This window comes from Fringilla coelebs, assembly GCF_963513975.1.
Source record: "Fringilla coelebs genome assembly, chromosome: Z".
NCBI lineage: Eukaryota > Metazoa > Chordata > Aves > Passeriformes > Fringillidae > Fringilla > Fringilla coelebs.
The window spans coordinates 873,409-893,374 of record NC_140031.1 but is presented as its reverse complement, the minus strand read 5'-3'; the positions used below and the strand labels follow the sequence as shown (position 1 = coordinate 893,374).

The 19,966-nt window shown below is 53.4% G+C and overlaps 1 protein-coding gene across 1 annotated transcript in view; it reads left to right on the top strand.

The window, feature by feature from the left end:
- ME2 (malic enzyme 2) overlaps window positions 1–19,379 on the top strand; it is a 34,849-nt gene extending 15,470 nt beyond the window's left edge. The window contains exons 3-16 of the mRNA XM_084224657.1: window positions 196–329; window positions 1,603–1,752; window positions 3,832–3,907; window positions 4,266–4,427; window positions 5,018–5,121; window positions 5,406–5,515; window positions 5,625–5,722; window positions 6,593–6,706; window positions 6,797–6,911; window positions 7,811–7,953; window positions 11,972–12,074; window positions 12,741–12,811; window positions 13,341–13,439; window positions 14,087–19,379. Coding sequence (XP_084080783.1) covers window positions 196–329; window positions 1,603–1,752; window positions 3,832–3,907; window positions 4,266–4,427; window positions 5,018–5,121; window positions 5,406–5,515; window positions 5,625–5,722; window positions 6,593–6,706; window positions 6,797–6,911; window positions 7,811–7,953; window positions 11,972–12,074; window positions 12,741–12,811; window positions 13,341–13,439; window positions 14,087–14,236 — 1,629 coding nt within the window. The 3' untranslated portion in view covers window positions 14,237–19,379. The remainder of the gene's footprint in view (window positions 1–195; window positions 330–1,602; window positions 1,753–3,831; window positions 3,908–4,265; window positions 4,428–5,017; window positions 5,122–5,405; window positions 5,516–5,624; window positions 5,723–6,592; window positions 6,707–6,796; window positions 6,912–7,810; window positions 7,954–11,971; window positions 12,075–12,740; window positions 12,812–13,340; window positions 13,440–14,086) is intronic.
- The last annotated feature ends 587 nt before the right edge of the window (window positions 19,380–19,966 follow it).

Below are 19,966 nucleotides of genomic sequence, written 5' to 3'. Positions count from 1 at the left end.
TGCTCTCCAGCTCCACAGAGGAGAAGGCAATCTGGCAAGGTCTGGGCAATGTGGGCAAGCTGCGGTGGAGAGGAATGCCCCCAGGAGAGGCAGACACACCCGGGCCTGCCTGGAGCAGAGGGTGCAGCGGCAGAGCTCCTGCAGAAGGGCGTTCTGGGGCACGGACTGATCATTGCTGTCACCTCTCGTTTTCAGGGCATGGCCTTCACCTTACACGAGCGACAGATGCTGGGGCTGCAGGGACTCCTACCTCCCAAAATAGAGACACAGGACATCCAAGCCTTACGCTTCCACAAGAATTTGGCAAAAATGACTGACCCCTTGGAGAAGTAAGCGCTGCTCCAGCCTTGTCCTGTGGTGCGAGTGAGCGGGAATATTGGGGCTGGAAATGGGATGGAAATGTCAAAGTGCTGTCTGGGGATAACCAAAGTTTACGTGCCTCCGCTGGGTTACTCAGTTCCTGGGGGTTGTTTTCGCTTTGGCACAGAGAACTGCTTTCATCCTGCGGTTAAATGAGGTTGGGAAGCTTTTTTTTTTTTTTTTTTAAATATTCCATGTTCATAAAACAGCCAAAGAGAGTGTGTGAAAATCAGTAACAAAGCTGCAAACCTGCCTGCAACCTGTCGCACGTATTTCTGTGGTATGTGAGATGGAGTGGCAGGCTGTTAGAGCACAGCAGGTGGCATTCAGCCCAGTCTATGAAAATGTGTGATAATGAAGGTAAACTGGGCGTTTGAGATACCAAAACCAGTGTTTAACATATACAGTAGTTACTGCTAAAAGGGAACTACCGGAGTAGAATGCTCAGTCTCATAATGTCTATTTTTTTCTATCTTTTATTACTTATCACACTGATTTGGTGAACTGCAAAGGATTTTGCTGTGTTTTATTTTTAGGATGCCATGTTTTCAGCATCCCATTATTGTTCTCACATAATCTTTGTCTATCTCTGCCTGTGAAAATACACAGGCTCCCACAGGCAGGCGGAGAACTGAGATGGGGCTCTCTGGACCACATCAAAGCTCCTTTGTTCTGATCAGAGCTGAAGGATGGCTCTTAAATCCACACCACATCACTTGCTGGTCCAAAACAGTCCTGTCGTGTCATGTGTACTGGCTGAGTGCCGAGCTGCTGTAGCCTGAGGCAGATTGCTAATTCATTATCTTTATGTCAGCAGGACAGGGAATGGGTTGATACCCAGCAGATGGGTGGGTAAATTTGCAGAAATTCAGATTTAATGTACGCACCCACGTACGTCCTTCAGAATGAGCCTTCTGGTAGGGCTCAGGCTGCTGCTCGTGTGTGTTGGTGCTGGGATTCACAAGGCACATCTTCTGGATGGAAAATTATTTCACTGAAATTTTGTTTACAAGGGCACCAGGACTCCCTGGAGTAAATACCTGGGCTGTCTTGAGTCACATTTGTCATTATTACCTTGTCAGCACACAGTGTGTCCATCCTGCATTTCCGTCTCGCTGCTGCTCTCTGCCCCAGCTTCCCTTTGGTGCTCCCAGCCTGGCTTGAGGGGAGGGGGCTTTCCCAAGGGAGCACCAGGAGTGGGAGACAGCAAGGGGTGTTTTTCCTTGTGCTGGTTCATTACAGGTACATCTACATCATGGGCATCCAGGAGAGAAATGAGAAGCTGTTCTACAGGGTGCTGCAGGACGATATTGAGCGGCTCATGCCCATTGTGTACACTCCAACCGTGGGCCTGGCCTGCTCCCAGTACGGACACATCTTCAGGAGACCAAAGTAAGGGCTGCTCTTATTGTCCTCTCCTCTGCCTTCTCACCTGAGAGTTGGAAATGGTTTGTGTCATTCTCATCTGCTGCAGCCACACGAGCCTTGTGCCACATCAGGGCAGGGAAAGTTTGTTAAAATAAATCTCAGGACACAGTGTATATTGAGAAACAAGACGTTTGGAAGCAGACGTGGAGATGGCTCACATAAACACCCCAAGTGCAGGGCTACATCCCCATTTCCAGCTCTTCCTAGATGCCACACAGCTCTGTAATTCCGGGGAGGATTTCCCCAGCTATCAGAGTCCCTTCTGTGGCTCTGAGGATCTGTGTCAGAACAGGGCATCTGGAAGGGAGTGTAGATTGAAAGGGATTTATGGACATCACCCTCACCCCTGCACAGAGGGGTGATTCCGGTGGGGTCCTTGGGTCCTTGTACAGGAGGGCTGGCTCAGGTGGTTCCCCAGAGCCATCACTGTCACCCTGCACAGGAGGGCTGGCTCAGGTGGTTCCCCAGAGCCATCAGTGTCACCCTGCACAGGAGGGCTGGCTCAGGTGGTTCCCCAGAGCCATCCCTGTGTCACCCTGCACAGGAGGGCTGGCTCAGGTGGTTCCCCAGAGCCATCACTGTCACCCTGCACAGGAGGGCTGGCTCAGGTGGTTCCTCAGGCCCATCACTGTCACCCTGCACAGGAGGGCTGGCTCAGGTGGTTCCCCAGAGCCATCATCACTGTCACCCTGCACAGGAGGGCTGGCTCAGGTGGTTCCTCAGAGCCATCACTGTCACCCTGCACAGGAGGGCTGGCTCAGGTGGTTCCTCAGGCCCATCACTGTCACCCTGCACAGGAGGGCTGGCTCAGGTGGTTCCCCAGAGCCATCAGTGTCACCCTGCACAGGAGGGCTGGCTCAGGTGGTTCCCCAGAGCCATCACTGTGTCACCCTGCACAGGAGGGCTGGCTCAGGTGGTTCCTCAGGCCCATCCCTGTGTCACCCTGCACAGGAGGGCTGGCTCAGGTGGTTCCTCAGAGCCATCAGTGTCACCCTGCACAGGAGGGCTGGCTCAGGTGGTTCCTCAGAGCCATCAGTGTCACCCTGCACAGGAGGGCTGGCTCAGGTGGTTCCCCAGAGCCATCACCACTGTGTCACCCTGCACAGGAGGGCTGGCTCAGGTGGTTCCTCAGAGCCATCACCACTGTGTCACCCTGCACAGGAGGGCTGGCTCAGGTGGTTCCTCAGGCCCATCACTGTCACCCTGCACAGGAGGGCTGGCTCAGGTGGTTCCTCAGGCCCATCACCACTGTGTCACCCTGCACAGGAGGGCTGGCTCAGGTGGTTCCCCAGAGCCATCAGTGTCACCCTGCACAGGAGGGCTGGCTCAGGTGGTTCCCCAGAGCCATCAGTGTCACCCTGCACAGGAGGGCTGGCTCAGGTGGTTCCCCAGAGCCATCACTGTGTCACCCTGCACAGGAGGGCTGGCTCAGGTGGTTCCCCAGAGCCATCACCACTGTGTCACCCTGCACAGGAGGGCTGGCTCAGGTGGTTCCTCAGGCCCATCACTGTCACCCTGCACAGGAGGGCTGGCTCAGGTGGTTCCCCAGAGCCATCAGTGTCACCCTGCACAGGAGGGCTGGCTCAGGTGGTTCCTCAGGCCCATCCCTGTGTCACCCTGCACAGGAGGGCTGGCTCAGGTGGTTCCCCAGAGCCATCACCACTGTGTCACCCTGCACAGGAGGGCTGGCTCAGGTGGTTCCTCAGGCCCATCACTGTCACCCTGCACAGGAGGGCTGGCTCAGGTGGTTCCTCAGAGCCATCACCACTGTGTCACCCTGCACAGGAGGGCTGGCTCAGGTGGTTCCCCAGAGCCATCACCACTGTGTCACCCTGCACAGGAGGGCTGGCTCAGGTGGTTCCTCAGGTCCCTGCCCCAGGCAGGAACCGATATTGTTCTTTGAGCAATTTATGTCAGCAGCTGTAAAACTTTGAATTTTAAATTGTCCTGTTTGGCATTTAGTTTCACAGAAGCAAGATGAGATTTCTAATTGTCACCCAGAAAATATTTCTGGTTTGTGATTTGGTTTTTTTTTCCTTTCAGGGGATTATTTATTTCCATCTCAGACAGAGGCCACATAAGGTCAATTGTGAACAACTGGCCAGAGAATGACGTTAAGGTACGGTCACAGTGTGATTTAGTTTCTAGTTGTTATTCCATCTCAGCTGAATCTTTTAAGATTTATTAGTATTTGATGGAGGCATAAATATTAAGTAATGCGTTTTTGGCTCTTTAGTGCTGCTGGCAGAATGCAGCTCATTAAGGTAATGCACATCTTAAAGATCAATGTTTCATCCTAAATGTGAGGTTTATGGTTTGAGGAAAATATTCCTCATGATCTGTTCTTCATTTGACTGTGCAAACATACCTCAATTTTTGCCTGGGAAAAAAACACAACTGCTATTGATCTAATCTTTATAAATTTCAGTGATTGTGTATGACTTGACCTGTCACTCTTCTGGTTTTTTTTTCATCAGGCTGTTGTGGTCACTGATGGAGAAAGAATATTGGGTCTTGGAGACCTGGGGGTGTACGGGATGGGAATTCCAGTGGGAAAGCTGTGTTTGTACACAGCCTGTGCAGGGATACATCCAGATAAATGCCTGCCTGTGTGCATCGACGTTGGGACTGATAACACCGTGAGTTACCCCATAAAAATGGGGGTTTTTTTAAAAAACATTCCATACTATAACTGGGCAATGTGGGCAAGCTGCGGTCAAAAGGAATTACCCCAAAAAGTGAGAAGAACCCCAGGAGAGGCAAACACACCCCCAACCTGCCTGGAGAAAAGGGTGCAGTGGAAGAGTTCCTAGAAAAGGGAGTTCTAGGATTCTAGGGTTTCTAGGGGCTTTTTTGAGCACTGTTATTTAAGATAAATCCTAATATTTTATGCAAAGGGTTAAAGGTTTGGAATTCACTATATAGGGATTTAAAGGTGCTCATTGATTTGTCCATGAAAGGGTGCATCTGGAAGTAATTGAATGCTGGAACGCTGCAAAATAGGCAGTCCATTTTGACCTGATTTCTAAGAAGCTGGAGATGGGAATTAGATTTATTAAAGCAGTTTATTGTTCACAGTATTGATTTGTTCAGTTTCAAAAGCAGCCATCACCAGCCCCGAGCGCCAGCTGAAATGACAGAGCAGCCCTGGTGCAGCCCTGGGGCAGTGTGCCTGGGTGTGCCTGGGAAGGGGTTCAGCCTGCAGCTCTGCCTGTCTGTTCCCCCGCAGACACTGCTGAAGGATCCCTTCTACATGGGGCTCTACCAGAAGAGGGATCGCTCGCAGGTCTACGATGACCTGATCGATGAGTTCATGGAAGCCATCACCGACAGGTAGGGCACACAGCACCCCTCACACGCTGTCCTTGGAGAGGGTGAGGCAAGGCCAGGAGCTGGGACACGCTGTGTGTCTGTCCCTCCTGTCTGTCCCTGGAGTGCCCCCCTCGGTGACCCAGAGCACGCTGCCTGTCCTTATCTGCAGCGAGGCGCAGAGCAGAGACGGGGCTGCTGGGCTCTGCCTGAGGACAGCCTGCTGCCACAGATAAGGGATGAGGTGCAGGCTCTGCTGCTCTCCTCTGCCTCTGGCCAGTGATGGGGGTGTTTGCCCTCTCCTGTAGGTATGGCCAGAACACGCTCATCCAGTTTGAGGACTTTGGAAACCACAATGCTTTCCGGTTCCTGAGGAAGTACAGAGAGAAGTACTGTACCTTCAATGACGACATCCAAGGTACACCCTTTGCTTGTGTTCCTGAATATCACTGCAGGAGCTCTTCCCAAAGCCACAGCCTGCCGTGTAGACCTGTTCAGCTGCCCTCAGATTTGCTCTGCTCTCGCAGGGACAGCCTCGGTGGCCTTGGCAGGACTGCTGGCAGCCCAGAAAGCCACTGGGAAACCACTCACAGACCAGAGAGTGCTGTTCCTTGGAGCTGGGGAGGTGAGTCCTCTTAAGGGCCCAGAGCAGCAAGAGATATTTAAAATGTGTATTTTCTCCTTGTGGAGGTTTGCCTTCTCTGAACTCCGTTGCAGAACTTTTCATGTAAGGCCAGCTGAAATGCATTAGCAGAAGGGACTCTGTCTTGACAGGACTGTGTGAAAGGTGTTTAATATTTGCAGGGACTCACATTCTTCATTTCCCTGCACGGCCTTGAAGAAAGCACCAGGGACTTGTGTGTATTTGAAGGGAAATTCACCATAAAATCATGGTGCAGTGAGACCATTTTGTTGATTTTTATAGCCCCGGAGGGAAGTACAGGGAGTTCTTCTCAGCAAGGTGTTTGATTCAGTTTGCAGCAGGCACCAGTTACTGCTGCTGCAGTGCCACGAGCAGCCCTGTGCTTCTGGGTGCATCAGCACAATTGCTCCTGTGGTGCTGACAAAACGACTTAATTATCTGAGAAGTTCTCCATCTGGGGAAAGGCGCTGGTGGCAGTAATTGGCTGGTGCTGCACCGAGCCCTGCTCTGCCTCATTTCTCCTGCCAGGGAGGGGACAGCGGCCAGCACAGCCTCCTGCTGCCCTCTGCCAGCCCTGCCTGGGGCAGGAGCCAGGCTGGGAGCACGGGGCACACAGCCCGGGTTGGTTTGGTGGCAGGAGGGCTGTCATTCTGTCCCTGCACAGCGCACAGCCCCTGGGAGAGCTGCCGCTGCTGTCCTGCTGCAGCTGTGCCACTGCCGTCCCAGGGAGCTGCCCCACACAGGGAAACACTGCCTGTGTCTCAGCAGGCTCTCGGAGGGGTTCTGTGGGGTCTGGTGGCAGGTCTGGGGTCTGTGCCCTGTCACAAACCTGTGAGTCCTTTCGCCCGCCAGGCCGCCCTGGGAATCGCCAACCTCATTGTCATGGCCATGATGGAAAGCGGTGTTTCCCAGGAGGAGGCCGCCCAGAGAGTGTGGATGTTTGACAAGCATGGCCTGCTGGTCCAGGTAGGGCTGCAGCACACCTGGGAATCCCCCAGCACAGGTGAGCACTGCCTTGCCCTCCCCTCACAGGAGGCACCAATGCTTTTCCTGCAGGGCCGGGAGCAGAGGGTGGATTCCCACCAGGAGCCGTTTGCACACAAGGCTCCAGAGTACATACCAAAGACATTTGTGGAGGCAGTGGATGAACTTCGGCCTTCAGCTATCATCGGTGAGGGAGCTTATTTTTCTGTAATCTGGCTTCTTACTGCCTTTAATTTGCTGTCAGGGCTCTGGGGAGCTTGGTGACAGCCATCTGCTGATGTAAATAAGACGGAAATGTGAGGTCAGTTTTCTGCTTGAAAGTACACGGAGCTGTGGTGCTCCTTCTGAGCCCTGTGTTCTTAGTGACAGAGAGCAGCCCCAGCCATCATGTTTCCTACAGGAGTTCCCTAACTGGAGTTGTTTGAGTGTTTTCTGACCCTCTGCAGTCACTCCCTGTGGTCAGACTCTGCCAGCAGCCCAGCTGGAAGCAGCAGTTCCATGCTGCAGGTCACCAGCACCTCTGAGGTCACTGACATCTGTAGGTAGTTAGTTGGAGCTGTGGCTATCTGCAGGGAGCAGATAGGATTACAGGTATTTCCTGCTGTGACTGCAGTTTCCTTGGCACGTGATTTATTTGGAAAAGGAGAGGGTTTTTGGCTGAGTGCCCTGAAGCTTGTAGGCACTGTACAAATACATCATAGCTGTGTGTTTGTACCCCTGGGTTTGGGTGTGGGCAGGAGCACCAGTGTCAGGTGTGCATTGCACAGCTAACACCCAGCCGGGATGGATCATCCCCAAAGCACCTGGAATTCCCTCTTGCTTATGCACGACCGTGTTCTTTGTACTCATCAATACCAAAAAATAGTGTGGAATAGGCTTCTGGAGCGCACTCAGCAGATGTTGCTGTGGAAATTGTCGGTGTTAGCCGGCCAGGAGCAGTGCCTGCTCTCCATCTCCAGCTGCCAGAGGAGCTGTGCCCTGGTGGGAGGCTGGAGGGCTGCCTGGAGCTCAGGCTCGGGGTGGGGTGGCTGTCCCTGCCTGGGGCAGCCGCCTTGACTGTGGTTTGTGTGCTCCCCTCTCCCCCAGGAGTGGCTGGGGCAGGGCGTCTCTTCACCCAGGACGTGCTCAAAACCATGGCTTCCATCAACGAGCGACCCATCATATTTGCCCTGAGCAACCCCACGGCCAAGGCCGAGTGCACAGCAGAGGAGGCCTACACGCTGACAGAGGTGGGTGAGCCCGGGGCTGCCCTGCCCGGACTGCCTGAGCACCAGGGCTCGCATTGTTCTCTCACTGCCGGGCTCAGGGGTGTGAGAACGCAGCTCTTCCTCACCTTCTGGTGAAAGCAAATGGGGGTGGTTGGAAAAGAGGTCTGGATTTGTAGGTGACCGCCTTTTGCAAAGCTTAAAGGAGCCTGAATCTTGTTACTGCTTTTTTAAGAGAATGACCAGCAGTACTGTTGCGTGGCTGTGATCAATTAACTCTTGTTTCTCACCACTCTTTTTAATTATTTTGTGTTTTAATGGAGCCTGTTGGCCTCGCAGCAGGGACTCAGTGCAAGCTTTGCAGTGTAATGGCTGAGAGAGTCCTTGGAGCAGGGCAGGAGCTGGGCTTGCACCAGTCCTGCAGGTGCCACCAGCAGTGACCCGTGGGGCCCTGTGCTGCCCGGGCAGGGGTGGCCCCTGTCCCTGCCACAGCAGCTGTGTCGCACCCTGGCACCACCAGGCGCTGGAATGAGTCAGCCAGGAGCAAACACACCTGGGTCTGTGCCCTCGCCTGGGGCACTGCACCCTGCGGGGCTGGCACCGGGGTTTGGCTGGTTTCACCTTTGTAGCCCTACCACTATTCTGACAGCACCTCCTGGCCCTGGTTTTGCCTTTATGAAACCAGTCTTTTGGCCAGTCTCTTGTCATTCTGTGCACGTTTTTGTGCCAGGCTGGTGTCCTCTGCAGGGAGCCCAGGGCAGGGAGGTGGGGCAGGCACAGCAGGGCCCTGGGGCTCTGTGCTGGCTGCTGGGATCCCTGAGCTGGCTGCTGGTGCTGTCCTGCAGCTGCTGGGATCCCTGTGCTAGCTGCTGGTGCTGTCCTGCAGCTGCTGGGATCCCTGAGCTGGCTGCTGGTGCTGTCCTGCAGCTGCTGGGATCTCTGTGCTGGCCTCAGCCCCTGCCTGCAGGCTCCAGGGCTGCAGCTCTTGAGAGCACTCATTCTTTTCTATTTCCCTTATTTTAATACAGTCCCAAATCAAGTGACTGGTGTGTGAAAATGGGTGGGTGGAGAGCTTTCCTTGTCTCCTGCTGCAGACTGAACTCCTCTCTTGCACTGCCCACGGGGCTCAGCATCACAGCCCCAGCAGTGGCAGTGTCACCCTGTGCGGGTGGCACTGCACTGTCCCCATCTGACACCCGGACTCTGTCCCACATTCCTGGGGCTGTCAGCTCAAGGAACTGCTGCTCCAGAGATCTGCAGCCCAGAGGAGCCCTGCAGTTGCAGCCTCTGGACAAAGTCTGGATCTTATCTCTTATCAGTAGGATCATCTGGGCTGGAAAAGCCCTCCAAGGCCATCGAGTCCAACCATTCCCCAGCCCTACCAAGGCCACCACTGTCCCATGTCCCTGTGTGCCACATGCACGTGGCTTTTAAATCCCTACAGGGATGGGGACTCCATCGCTGCCCTGGGCAGCAGTGCCGGGGTTTGACAGACCTTTAGGTAAAGAAATTTTCCCTATTGTTCAACCTGAGCTCCCCTGGCTCAGCCTGAGGCCGTTCCCTCTCCTCCTGTCCCTGTTCCCTGGAGCACAGCCCGACCCCCCGGCTGTCCCCTCCTGTCAGGAGCTGTGCAGAGCCGCAAGGGCCCCCCTGAGCCTCCTTTGCTCCAGGCTCAGCCCCTTCCCAGCTCCCTCAGCCTCTCCTGGGGCTCCAGCCCCTCCCCAGCTCCGTTCCCTGCCCTGGACACACTTTTAAATTGAAGTGGTTTAATAGCTCTCAGATGTCTTGGATTAACCAGAGCAGTGAGCTGGGCAGTGTTTCACTTTATAAATTTCAGTATCTTGGATAGAAGGTAAACAGGAGTTAGTTGTGCAAGCAAGACTTCAGTTGGCATAAATAAATGTAAAAACTGCTGCCATCTCTAGCTGAAGGAGGCCAGGAGCACAGTTAGAGGGGGAACCAGCCTAGTTTTTGCTTGCCCTTCTTATGGAATATCAGCAGCTGCAGAGATGTTTTAGGGCAGGAGGCTGAGTTTGCCGTGGCTGAGTGCTGAGCCCCAAGAAGCTGGCCCTCAGCGTGGCTGTCCCTGCCAGGGGCACAGGCTCCCTGGGGTCAGCAGCTGGGAGAGCACCATGCTGTTTGCAAAGTTTGAGCCCAGTGGAGAGGAGATCTTTGGGTTTTTTCCTGTATTAGATCCATCTTTTCTTATGCTGATGATTCTTCACGTTCCCAGTTACTTGTACCGGTGGGCTTTTGGACAGTTAGGCACTGCTGGTCAGTAAATGAACTGGTGTAGTTTTGTTCCTGTCCTTACTTATAACTTGTGCAATGTTTATGTCTCTTTAAACTTTCCTGCAGCCCAGCTGTCTGTTTTCACGATGCTCTTTGGTTCCTCAGCTGGACATTAGCTTGCCCTTCAAAATTTATTTTCCCTTCAAGGTGCAGCAATTACCTAGGAAATGGACTCCAGAGCCCTGACTATTGTGTGGTTCTCTGGAAATCTCCAGCCTCACTGGCTGTGTCACAAAGCTAGTGCAATTTGTCAGGCTGTTAGGGATCAGAGCTGTCACCCTGTGTGTCCCCAGGCCTGGGGGACAGCCTGATCCTGGCTGGGTGACTCAGGCTGCACTAGAATCAACAAAGAAACCAAGACACCATCCTAACCGTTCCTTCCTCATTTTTTTCCTACTAGATGGCACCTGTAAAAGGCTGTCAATGCCCCTGTGTGTTCTGAGGGCTTCTGCTGCCTTGTAATTTGCTTTGTCTTTTGGTCCTGTCCTCTCCTGCACCCATCTGCTTTGCTCCCTCCACAAAAAGGCTCTTGTCAGGGGTATGTCCTGACATCCAAACACAGTTCCCGAGCCTTCAGCCTCTTTGGTAATTTGTTTTCAAACACAGTAGTCCTGGGAAGCCTTAAAGGTTTTAAACTCACGTTCCTAAACCTGTTACTCAAAAGGAAGTCAAGATTTTTTTGCTTTCAATGGCTTTACTGCTTGAGAAAAGGGACATTTATCTAGAGGGTGTGGTTCACACTCAGATAAATTTTGATATCTAGTGCAAATTGAAATCCTTTCCAAAGGGAAGATAAGCAAACCACATTATTCACTGCTCTGATTGCTCTCAGCAGCAGCAGTCTGACACAGCAGTTCCTCCCTCTACTCCCACACCCTCCAGTAAGAAAGTGACCTTTTATTGTGCTCCAGCCTGCTCTGGCAATGGCCATTACTCAGGAGTCTGCAGGGTCCCTGTGGCAGTGGTGCTCGAAAGGGTTAACACAGCAGTGCTGCATCCTGCACCGGGTGTTGGTGAGGGTCAGCACTGCAGCACTGCATCCTGCACAGGGTGTTGGTAAGGGTTAGCATAGCAGTGCTGCAGTGGTGTTGGTGAGGGTTAGCACTGCAGCACTGCATCCTGCACAGGGTGTTGGAAAGGGTTAGCACAGCAGTGCTGCAGTGGTGCTGGAAAGGGTTAGCACAGCAGTGCTGCATGTGTCAGTCCCTCCAAGCAGGCGATGAGTGCCCCACTCCCCTCCTCAGAGCAGGGTGATCATTGCCCCATGTCCCCCCTGGCCCCTGGCTCTTGGTGCCCCATGTCCCCCCTGGCCCCTGGCTCTCGGTGCCCCATGTCCCCTGTAGCCCCTGGCTCTCAGTGCCCCATGTCCCCTGTAGCCCCTGGCTCTCAGTGCCCCATGTCCCCTGTAGCCCCTGGCTCTCGGTGCCCTGTGTCCCCCATGGCCCCTGGCTCTCAGTGCCCCATGTCCCCTGTAGCCCCTGGGTCTCGGTGCCCCATGTCCTCTGTGCCCCCTGGCTCTCAGTGCCCCATGTCCTCTGTGCCCCCTGGCTCTCGGTGCCCCATGTCCCCCGTGGCCCCTGGCTCTCGGTGCCCCATGTCCCCCATGGCCCCTGGCTCTCGGTGCCCCATGTCCCCCATGTCCCCTGGCTCTCGGTGCCCATGTCCCCTGTGTCCCCTGGCTCTCGGTGGCTCCAGGCCCGTCCCTGCCCAGCTGCCCACCGACCCTTCCTCCCACCCTTCCTCCCGCCAGGGCCGGTGTCTGTTTGCCAGCGGCAGCCCCTTCGAGCTGGTCACTCTGAAGGATGGGAGGACCTTCAAACCAGGCCAAGGAAACAACGCTTACATCTTTCCAGGTAATAAATGAAACTGTCACCCTTTAATCCCTAAGGCTGGGCTGCCTGCAGTTTTCCTTGGGCTCCCTTGCTGCACGAGGCACAGTTAGTGAAGCAGCGTGCAGAGGTGTTGCCAGCGTGTGAGAGCTTGGAGAAATGAGTGGCTGGATGACAGACAGTCAGTCCAGGCTGGATGTGGGGCACATGCATCCACAGTGAGCAAACCCAGCTGGATGTCGCTGAGAAAACAGATGGGTGTATTAAAGGATTTGGGAGCTGCTGCATTATGGTTCTGCTGCTTGTTTGGGGAGAAAAGGAGAAAGTAGATGTTAATATGCACTTGGAGTTATGTTAATAACTCTCAGAGTTAATGGTTTTGCAGTTGTATCTGCACAAGGCGGGTAGAAAAGTAGCACTGGGGATGTTCCTGTGCCTTGCCCTTCCCTCCCTGAGCTGCAAAGCTCCAGCCCTTCTAGGAGCCACCTGCTGTGGCCGTGGCTGGACCCGTGGTAGCAGTGCAGTGAGTATGGAAGGTGTTCCTGCTGGGGCAGGGGGTGGGATGAGATGATCTTTCACCCAAGCCACCCCATGGCTCTGTCAGTGTGTGCAGAACGATGACTGGCAGCTCCTTGCAGCGTGCTGCCCATGTAAAGTGAAGTGGCCCTGAGTGGCAGTGATTTCTTGCAGGCGTGGCTCTGGCTGTGATCCTCAGCAGCGTCAGGCACATCAGCGATAAGGTTTTCCTGGAGGCTGCCAAGGTAAGTCTGGGAGCAGGGCAGGCTGTGGCTTATGACACCACAGGGATGGCTTGATGGGCACGCTTCTCAAATCCTGGTGAAGCACAGTGGTTTCCTGTTTGGTTTCTGTTGGCTTGTCCCTCCACTGTGGGAAAAAGAAAATTGTGTTTTGACCAAACAAAGTTGTGCCAAGAATCAGGTTCCATTGCAGTTGTGGTGAAGTAGGAAGCGCGTCCCTGTGTGAGTTACTGTGGCAGCAGGGCTGTCCCCTGCCCTGCCCTGCCCTGGGTTCTGCAGCTGGCTCTGTGGCCAGGGGTTTCTGTGGCTGTGGGGGATTCAACTCCAAAATACCAGAGCTCATTTTGCTACATGCTTGCAGTCAGTGTGCTGATTCTCAGTTCCTCAGACTGAACTGCTGAGATCCTGAGTGCTCAGTGCTCTGGGGTCACTCCGGTGCTTTGGGAGCACTCTGGTGCTAAGAGCACTGCCACTTGATTCTCTCAGGTCTTCTAGCACGTTATTAGTCACAGTGTTTATTTCTCTCACTCAGGCATTGGCAGAACAGTTGACAGATGAAGAACTTGCACAAGGAAGACTTTATCCTCCACTGTCCAATATCAGGGAAGTTTCTATTTATATTGCTGTGAAGGTGAGTATGAAACATAAAATTGCACTGCAGTAAAAGTGGTTTATGTGTACATTAACCTGCTGAGTTGCACAGAGTGTGACCCTTGAATATGAGGTGCTTGGGCAGCACCCGGTTCTTTGTGCCTGAAATAAGAGAAATGTATAAAAATGTTCCCTTTGTTGGATGCTTCAGCTTGGCAGCCACGATGGGCCAAAATTACACCCCTCTGATGCCTGAAATTCAGATTTGAGATCCCAGCTAAGGCGTGGGGGGATATAAAGACCCTGAGGTGCAGAGGAGAGAAGACAAAAGAACTCTGCATGATTTCCATGTGAATTAAGCAAAAGCTGTGCTTCTAAACATTGTTTATATTTACTTCTCATCTTGGTCTGCACAGCCCTGCATGGTGTGATGGGTAGCTCTACCCACGAGGCAAGCAGGCATCTTTTAATTAATCTAACAGGTAGAAGCTGTAAGCATCATTTTCTCGGGTTGGCACCCCTTTGCCTGTCAGCAGCTTTTCTCTCTGCTCACCAGTGCCCTTTTTATGCCCAGGATGCCCTCTGTGGTGCAGAAGCGGCTCCTCAGCAGCGTGCGTTCCCGGCCGTGCCGCGCGGTGAGCGGTGGGCGCTGCTGCGGGCTCTGAGCCGTGCTGTTCCCCCTCCCAGGTGATGGAGTTCCTGTATGCCAACAACATGGCCTTCCACTACCCCGAGCCGCCCGACAAGAGCCGCTACATCCGCTCCAAGGTCTGGACCTACGAGTACGAGTCCTTCATGCCGGACGTGTACGACTGGCCCGAGTCCAAGGTGCACTGACGCAGCCCCGCGCCCGCTCCTCAGGCCGCGCCGCTACTCTGCAGGGATCCCCTCCCTCCTCAGACCAACTGTAATCATGATCTCTGACTCCTCTAATTTATTTGCGCTCATTTCGTTGCCTTTTTTTTTGTTTTTTCCACCCTTACGCCCTGTTTTTCACCTGGTTTCTCCCAAGTACCTGATAAACTGTACGGATGACGGCATCTGCCACAGGGATGAGAGAGCCCTCCAAAGTTAATTTAAACAATAACATTGCGTTTCTAGCTTAGAGCCAGCACCACACCCAAGAATTCCATTAATGACATTTTAGCTACATGCCTTTGATGGTAAACTGTAGCTCTCTCATCACTGCTGATCTCCGGAATTATTTATTTCTGCCTTTAATAATCAGTCTTCTAATTGTCCTGGTGTTGTCACGCTGCATTAGCTGTGACATCAAGGGAGACCACTTGTAGAAAAAACAAAAGGGCAGTTAAAGACAACTTGAAGAGTCTGATGGGCCTTGTGTTTTGTTTAATGTTTAAAGATGCCCATGTCCAGACATCCATGTGGCATTGGCTGCTGTTTCCTTGAGGAGCAGCGAGATGTACATGTGTGGAGTCTGCAGCAAAGTTTGCAGCTTTGTTTTCATCACTCCGTGAAATCTGTTCTCAGGAAAAATGTGAGCTAGTTCAAATTGTCCTCGGGAAGCCTGAAAATAATACTGATCACTTAATAGCTTTTAAAAACAAAGCCATGCTGTCAAAGAATAAATTTTATTGGGTAGAGGTAGGACCTGAAGTAATTTATGGAAATCTTTTTAGAGATTTTACTAGGGGATTTTAAACAATAGACTGCAAAATGATGTACCAAAGGATCTTTATTTAATTTTTAAATTTTTTTCAAGATTCTGTTTCATTTAAGCCAGGTTGTTTTCTCCCTTGTTCTCACAAAAAGACTCGCATGAGATGTTTCATGACACTGCTGACTCGAAAGCTCCAAAGTGGACTCAGTGGAACCAGCACCCCGCAGGCAGTGCTGGTTCCAAGTGCTGGCAGGGCCGGAGCAGGAATGCTGTCAGGAGTCTGCTGGGTGTTCCCTGAGGCCTCGGTGCCCACGCCCTGTCGTGTGAGTGCTGGACCCAGACGGTGCAGTGCTACAGCCCTGTGCTGGCACTCCAGCTTACTGCGCTTACAGAGTCCCTGTGTGACAGCACAAGTGCCAGCTGAGTTTTTCCTTGCCAGGGGTAGTGCTGCACGTTTGCTGCAGATGGCACCGTGTACGCTCCCCCAGCTGCCTTGGAGCGAGGCCCAAGGGCCCTGGTCACTGCACGGGGACAGCCAGGGGTGGCCACAGCCTGTGGCTGCCCCAGGTGTGCTCCCTGCCCCGAGAACAGCCAGTGCCAGAACTGAAACAGAGATACCAGGCTGCTCCAGATTGCTGCAGCAAGGCAGGAAAAGGGCAGGAGTAAATGAATAGATGGATATGCCAGCAGCACTGCGCTGGCAGACGTCATCCAAAGAGATAAAGCAAAGCTTGCTCAGGATTTACCCATGGCAAGCGCTGCCCTCGTGTCCTCAGTTACACAGGAAAATGCAGTCTCCATAGAACAGGCCAGAACAGAGCAGGGAAAATGGTCTCAGTACCCCCTCAGGCACCCACAGCCTGATCTCTGGCTCTAAAATTGTATTCATACAAAGAACAGTAAACTCTGGGGAGGTGCTGCCTGTGTGGGCAAAGAAGACTGATTATATAAAGACAAAAAAGAAAAGAGTGATGTGGGGAAAAAACTGTGGTGTTCAAGCTGTGGTAAAGTGCTGTGTGGTGGGGCTCAAAGTGCTTCACTGCTGAGTGCAGAGATGCACAGGAGCTTGCACTTGCAAGTGAATGTACAAAAGACACCAACACACACACACATCGGATGTTTTTACAAAGAGTGCTTTTTTCATCTATTTTTGCTATGCCTTGTTTGTATCGTATTTAAATTAGTGATCTCACTGAAAAAGAAATTATTTATTCAATGTATTAATTATTTTTGCCTTCTGAAAATCCAGCTCTATCTGAAGCCTGTTGTATTGTGCCAGTGGAGTTCTGCATCACTGGGTTCCGCAGTGCTGGGAACACACACTTCCTCCCTCCTGCCAGCAGCCAGTTAGACAGATAAGTGACAAAAACACCCAAAATGCGCTGATCTCATGTCCCAGCCGAGAGTGATCGCAGAGGCAGGGGAGCCGCTGCCTAGCTCTGCCTTAGAAAGCAAGGATCCACCCCTCCGGCACGTTTTGTTCCCAAGGATTGCAGCTGTTGTCCGTGGCCAGCGGCCCTTGACGGCGCCCAGGGAGAGCTGTGGCCGGGGAGGCAGCAGGGCCCTGCTTTGGCAGGAGCGATCCCGCTCCCGGAGGGAGCCGCTGCCCCGGCTCGGAGGACGCTGCTCTGAGCGGCCCTTGCCCGCCCGGGCGCCGGCAGGACCGCTGAGAGCTGGCTGCCAGCGGGATTTCCCCAGGCACAAGGAATCCTGGAAATCCCGCTGCAGAGCTGAGGGCCGTCAGGAACAGCCCCGGGCCGTGCTGGAGGTGTGGCTGGCTCTGTCCGCTGCCCCAGCTGGGAGGTGCCGGCCAGACCTGAGCCAGCACAGCCCCCTGGGCCCGTCTGCAGGCTCTGCGGGTCCTCTGCGGCTTGCCGTGTGGACATGGTGGGATCTTGCCATTGTTCCTGTTGGCAACAGGTAACCTGTCAGCTCACAGAGTTTTAAGTCAATTTCACTCTCTCTTTCATCTTCTCCAGAATTATTTTTTTTTTTTTTACATAGGATTTTAAGATACATAGATTCACGTTCAGTTTTCCTTCAGGTACAATTAATCCTTGAACTAATTACAACTGCTAATCTTGCTGGCTAGTAAGGAACCAGTTTCCTTTTTCATATTCTACTTAACGCGATTTTTTCTGTTTGCTGGTTTATTCAAAATATTTACTGGTCTTTATCTGTACAGAAAATTCTCTTAGACAGTATGCAAAGGGAAACAGGTGTCACCAGGATGCATTTTGTCATGTTACATAGTGTAAGTTAAAAAATACGTCACCCAAAGGACCACCAGTGTTGTAGCTTGTCACACAGCCCCCGTGACTTGCCCTCCAAATGATTTTATAAAATACTGTCTTCCACGTCTCCTTGGGGTATGCAGAACCCTTCTGGGAGGATCAGGAACTTGGCTGAGGTCAGTCTTCCAAGATTTGTCCAATCCTTGCTTCCTTAAAATCAGCAGGAACAGGACTGAGCCTCTTGGCAGCAACCTGTAGGAGTGTTTAGGGCAAGAGTAAAGGGTTTCCTTCAAAGGTGTTGCAAGAGTTTGTGCGTTCCTGAAGCCTCTGCCCAGCTGCCGACATGACATGTAGAAGGAGATAATTAAAATGTTGTGTCTGATACATTTTAAACCCCCAGTGTGACGTGTGGGACAAGTTCTCAGTTCCATTTGTGGACAGTGATGCATCCTGATCTGTTGTGTTCGTTTTCCCAGCTTCAAACCAAGTGACACTTTATCTGCAGAGTGGTGTGTAACAGGTTTCCTGTGGTCGGTGCGTGTCTTCCTTTCGTACTGTTGTTTCCAGCACGCTGTTTTACGGGGATAAAGTAACTCTGTCACACTCCTCTGGTAGTACCTGCCAAGATGAACGATACACCTTTTAGTTTCTCATTAGCAGCCCTCCGTGGTGACTGTTCCTGTGGGAGAGTGGGGATCACTATTGTACAGCTCCCACCCAGGTTTCAGTTCAGCTGACTCCGGCCCTGGCAGTCCCGGCTGGTTTTGTTTGCTGGAACTGGCTGCAGAGGGGCAGAGCTGAGCCCCTCTGCAGAGCTGAGCCCCTCTGCCGGCCCGCAGAGCTGAGCCCCTCTGCAGAGCTGAGCCCCTCTGCCATCCCGCAGAGCTGAGCCCCTCTGCAGAGCTGAGCCCCTCTGCAGAGCTGAGCCCCTCTGCCGGCCCGCAGAGCTGAGCCCCTCTGCAGAGCTGAGCCCCTCTGCAGAGCTGAGCCCCTCTGCAGAGCTGAGCCCCTCTGCCGGCCCGCAGAGCTGAGCCCCTCTGCAGAGCTGAGCCCCTCTGCCATCCCGCAGAGCTGAGCCCCTCTGCAGAGCTGAGCCCCTCTGCAGAGCTGAGCCCCTCTGCCGGCCCGCAGAGCTGAGCCCCTCTGCAGAGCTGAGCCCCTCTGCCATCCCGCAGAGCTGAGCCCCTCTGCAGAGCTGAGCCCCTCTGCAGAGCTGAGCCCCTCTGCCGGCCCGCAGAGCTGAGCCCCTCTGCAGAGCTGAGCCCCTCTGCCGGCCCGCAGAGCTGTCTGCCGCTCTCAGATCAGTGTGAGAGCAGCCGGGGCTGCAGTCTCACTGCGAGTGCTTCCAGCTGGATAACCACCGTCGTTTCTGCACTGCTGGCCCGTTCGGTAACAGCCGCGGGAGGCGGGCAGGGACTGGTGTTGCACAGGAGGAGGAAACCCAGAGCAAAGCTCTGCTGCACTGGCCTGGCAGCTGAATTTGGGCAAAGCCGCTCAGCTGCTGCTGCTGAAGGCACATCTGACTGACTGTGTGGGCCTGCCTGCCCTGCGTGCTCCCCTGGGACGGTCCAGCGCAGCTCCGAGCGCTTCCCCCGTGCCTCCTGCTCTCTGTGGGCTTGGCAGGACTCACCCTGCCACCAGGGGCCGTGGCTGCAGCTGGAGGAGGAGGTTCTGTCACCAGGTCCTGCTGGTGCTGCAGCAGCCCCGAGCTAGCTGGTGGTGCTCCCCAAACCCACGGGGCTGGCACCACAGTGAGATCAGCTCTCCACCCACCATCGGCTTCGGCTCATCCTTTCTTCAGCCAGATCCTTCCTAATGGGAATAAAAATACTCTTAGGACTAAAGATGGCTGCCTTGTCAACAAAACAGCAAAATAACCTGCATTTATTTCTATCTTAAACATATCTACTATTATGCAAATCAATGTGAGCCTGCTGGGGCACTTGTGAGAACAGTTCCAGCCTAATCTGTGTGGGGTTGGCTGTGCCTGGGAGGGTCATTGCTCAGCTGAAACTAAAACTGTATGTAAAATGTGAAGTGGTTGGGGTTTCTTCCTACTTTTTAACGTTGTAACTCTATTGAAATGTGTGTTCTAGTCTTCTATTTTCTTAGTAAAATGCATTCCCTTTGCCTAAGTCGTACCTGATGTTTTTTATTCTGAGAAAAAACAAAGCCCGAAAATGTTGAATCTGTTCAGGACTGGGAAAAGTCCCTTTGCCAGAGGGCTCTGTAAATGGTTGCATGTGATGATCTTTAAGGTCTTTTCCTAGAATCATGCAATCTGAAGATGGTTTGAGTTGGAAGGAAACCTAAAGGACCGTCCATTCCACCCCCTGTCATGTGCAGGAACACCTTCCACTGTCCCAGGCTGCTCCAAGCCCTGTCCAGCCTGGTCTTGGGCACTTCCAGGGATCCAGGGGCAGCCACAGCTGCTCTGGGCACCCTGGGCCAGGGCCTGCCCACCCTCCCAGCCAGCAATTCCTCATTCCCAATATCCCATCTGTCCCTGCCCTCTGGCCCTGGGAAGCCATTCCCTGGCTGCTGTCCCTCCCTGCCTTGTGCCCAGTCCCTGTGCAGCTCTCCTGGAGCCCCTTGAGGCCCTGGCAGGGGCTCTGAGGTGTCCCTGGAGCCTTCTCTTGTGCAGGTGAGCAGCCCCAGCTGTGCCAGGCTGGCTCCAGAGCACAGGGGCTCCAGCCCTGGCAGCATCTCCGT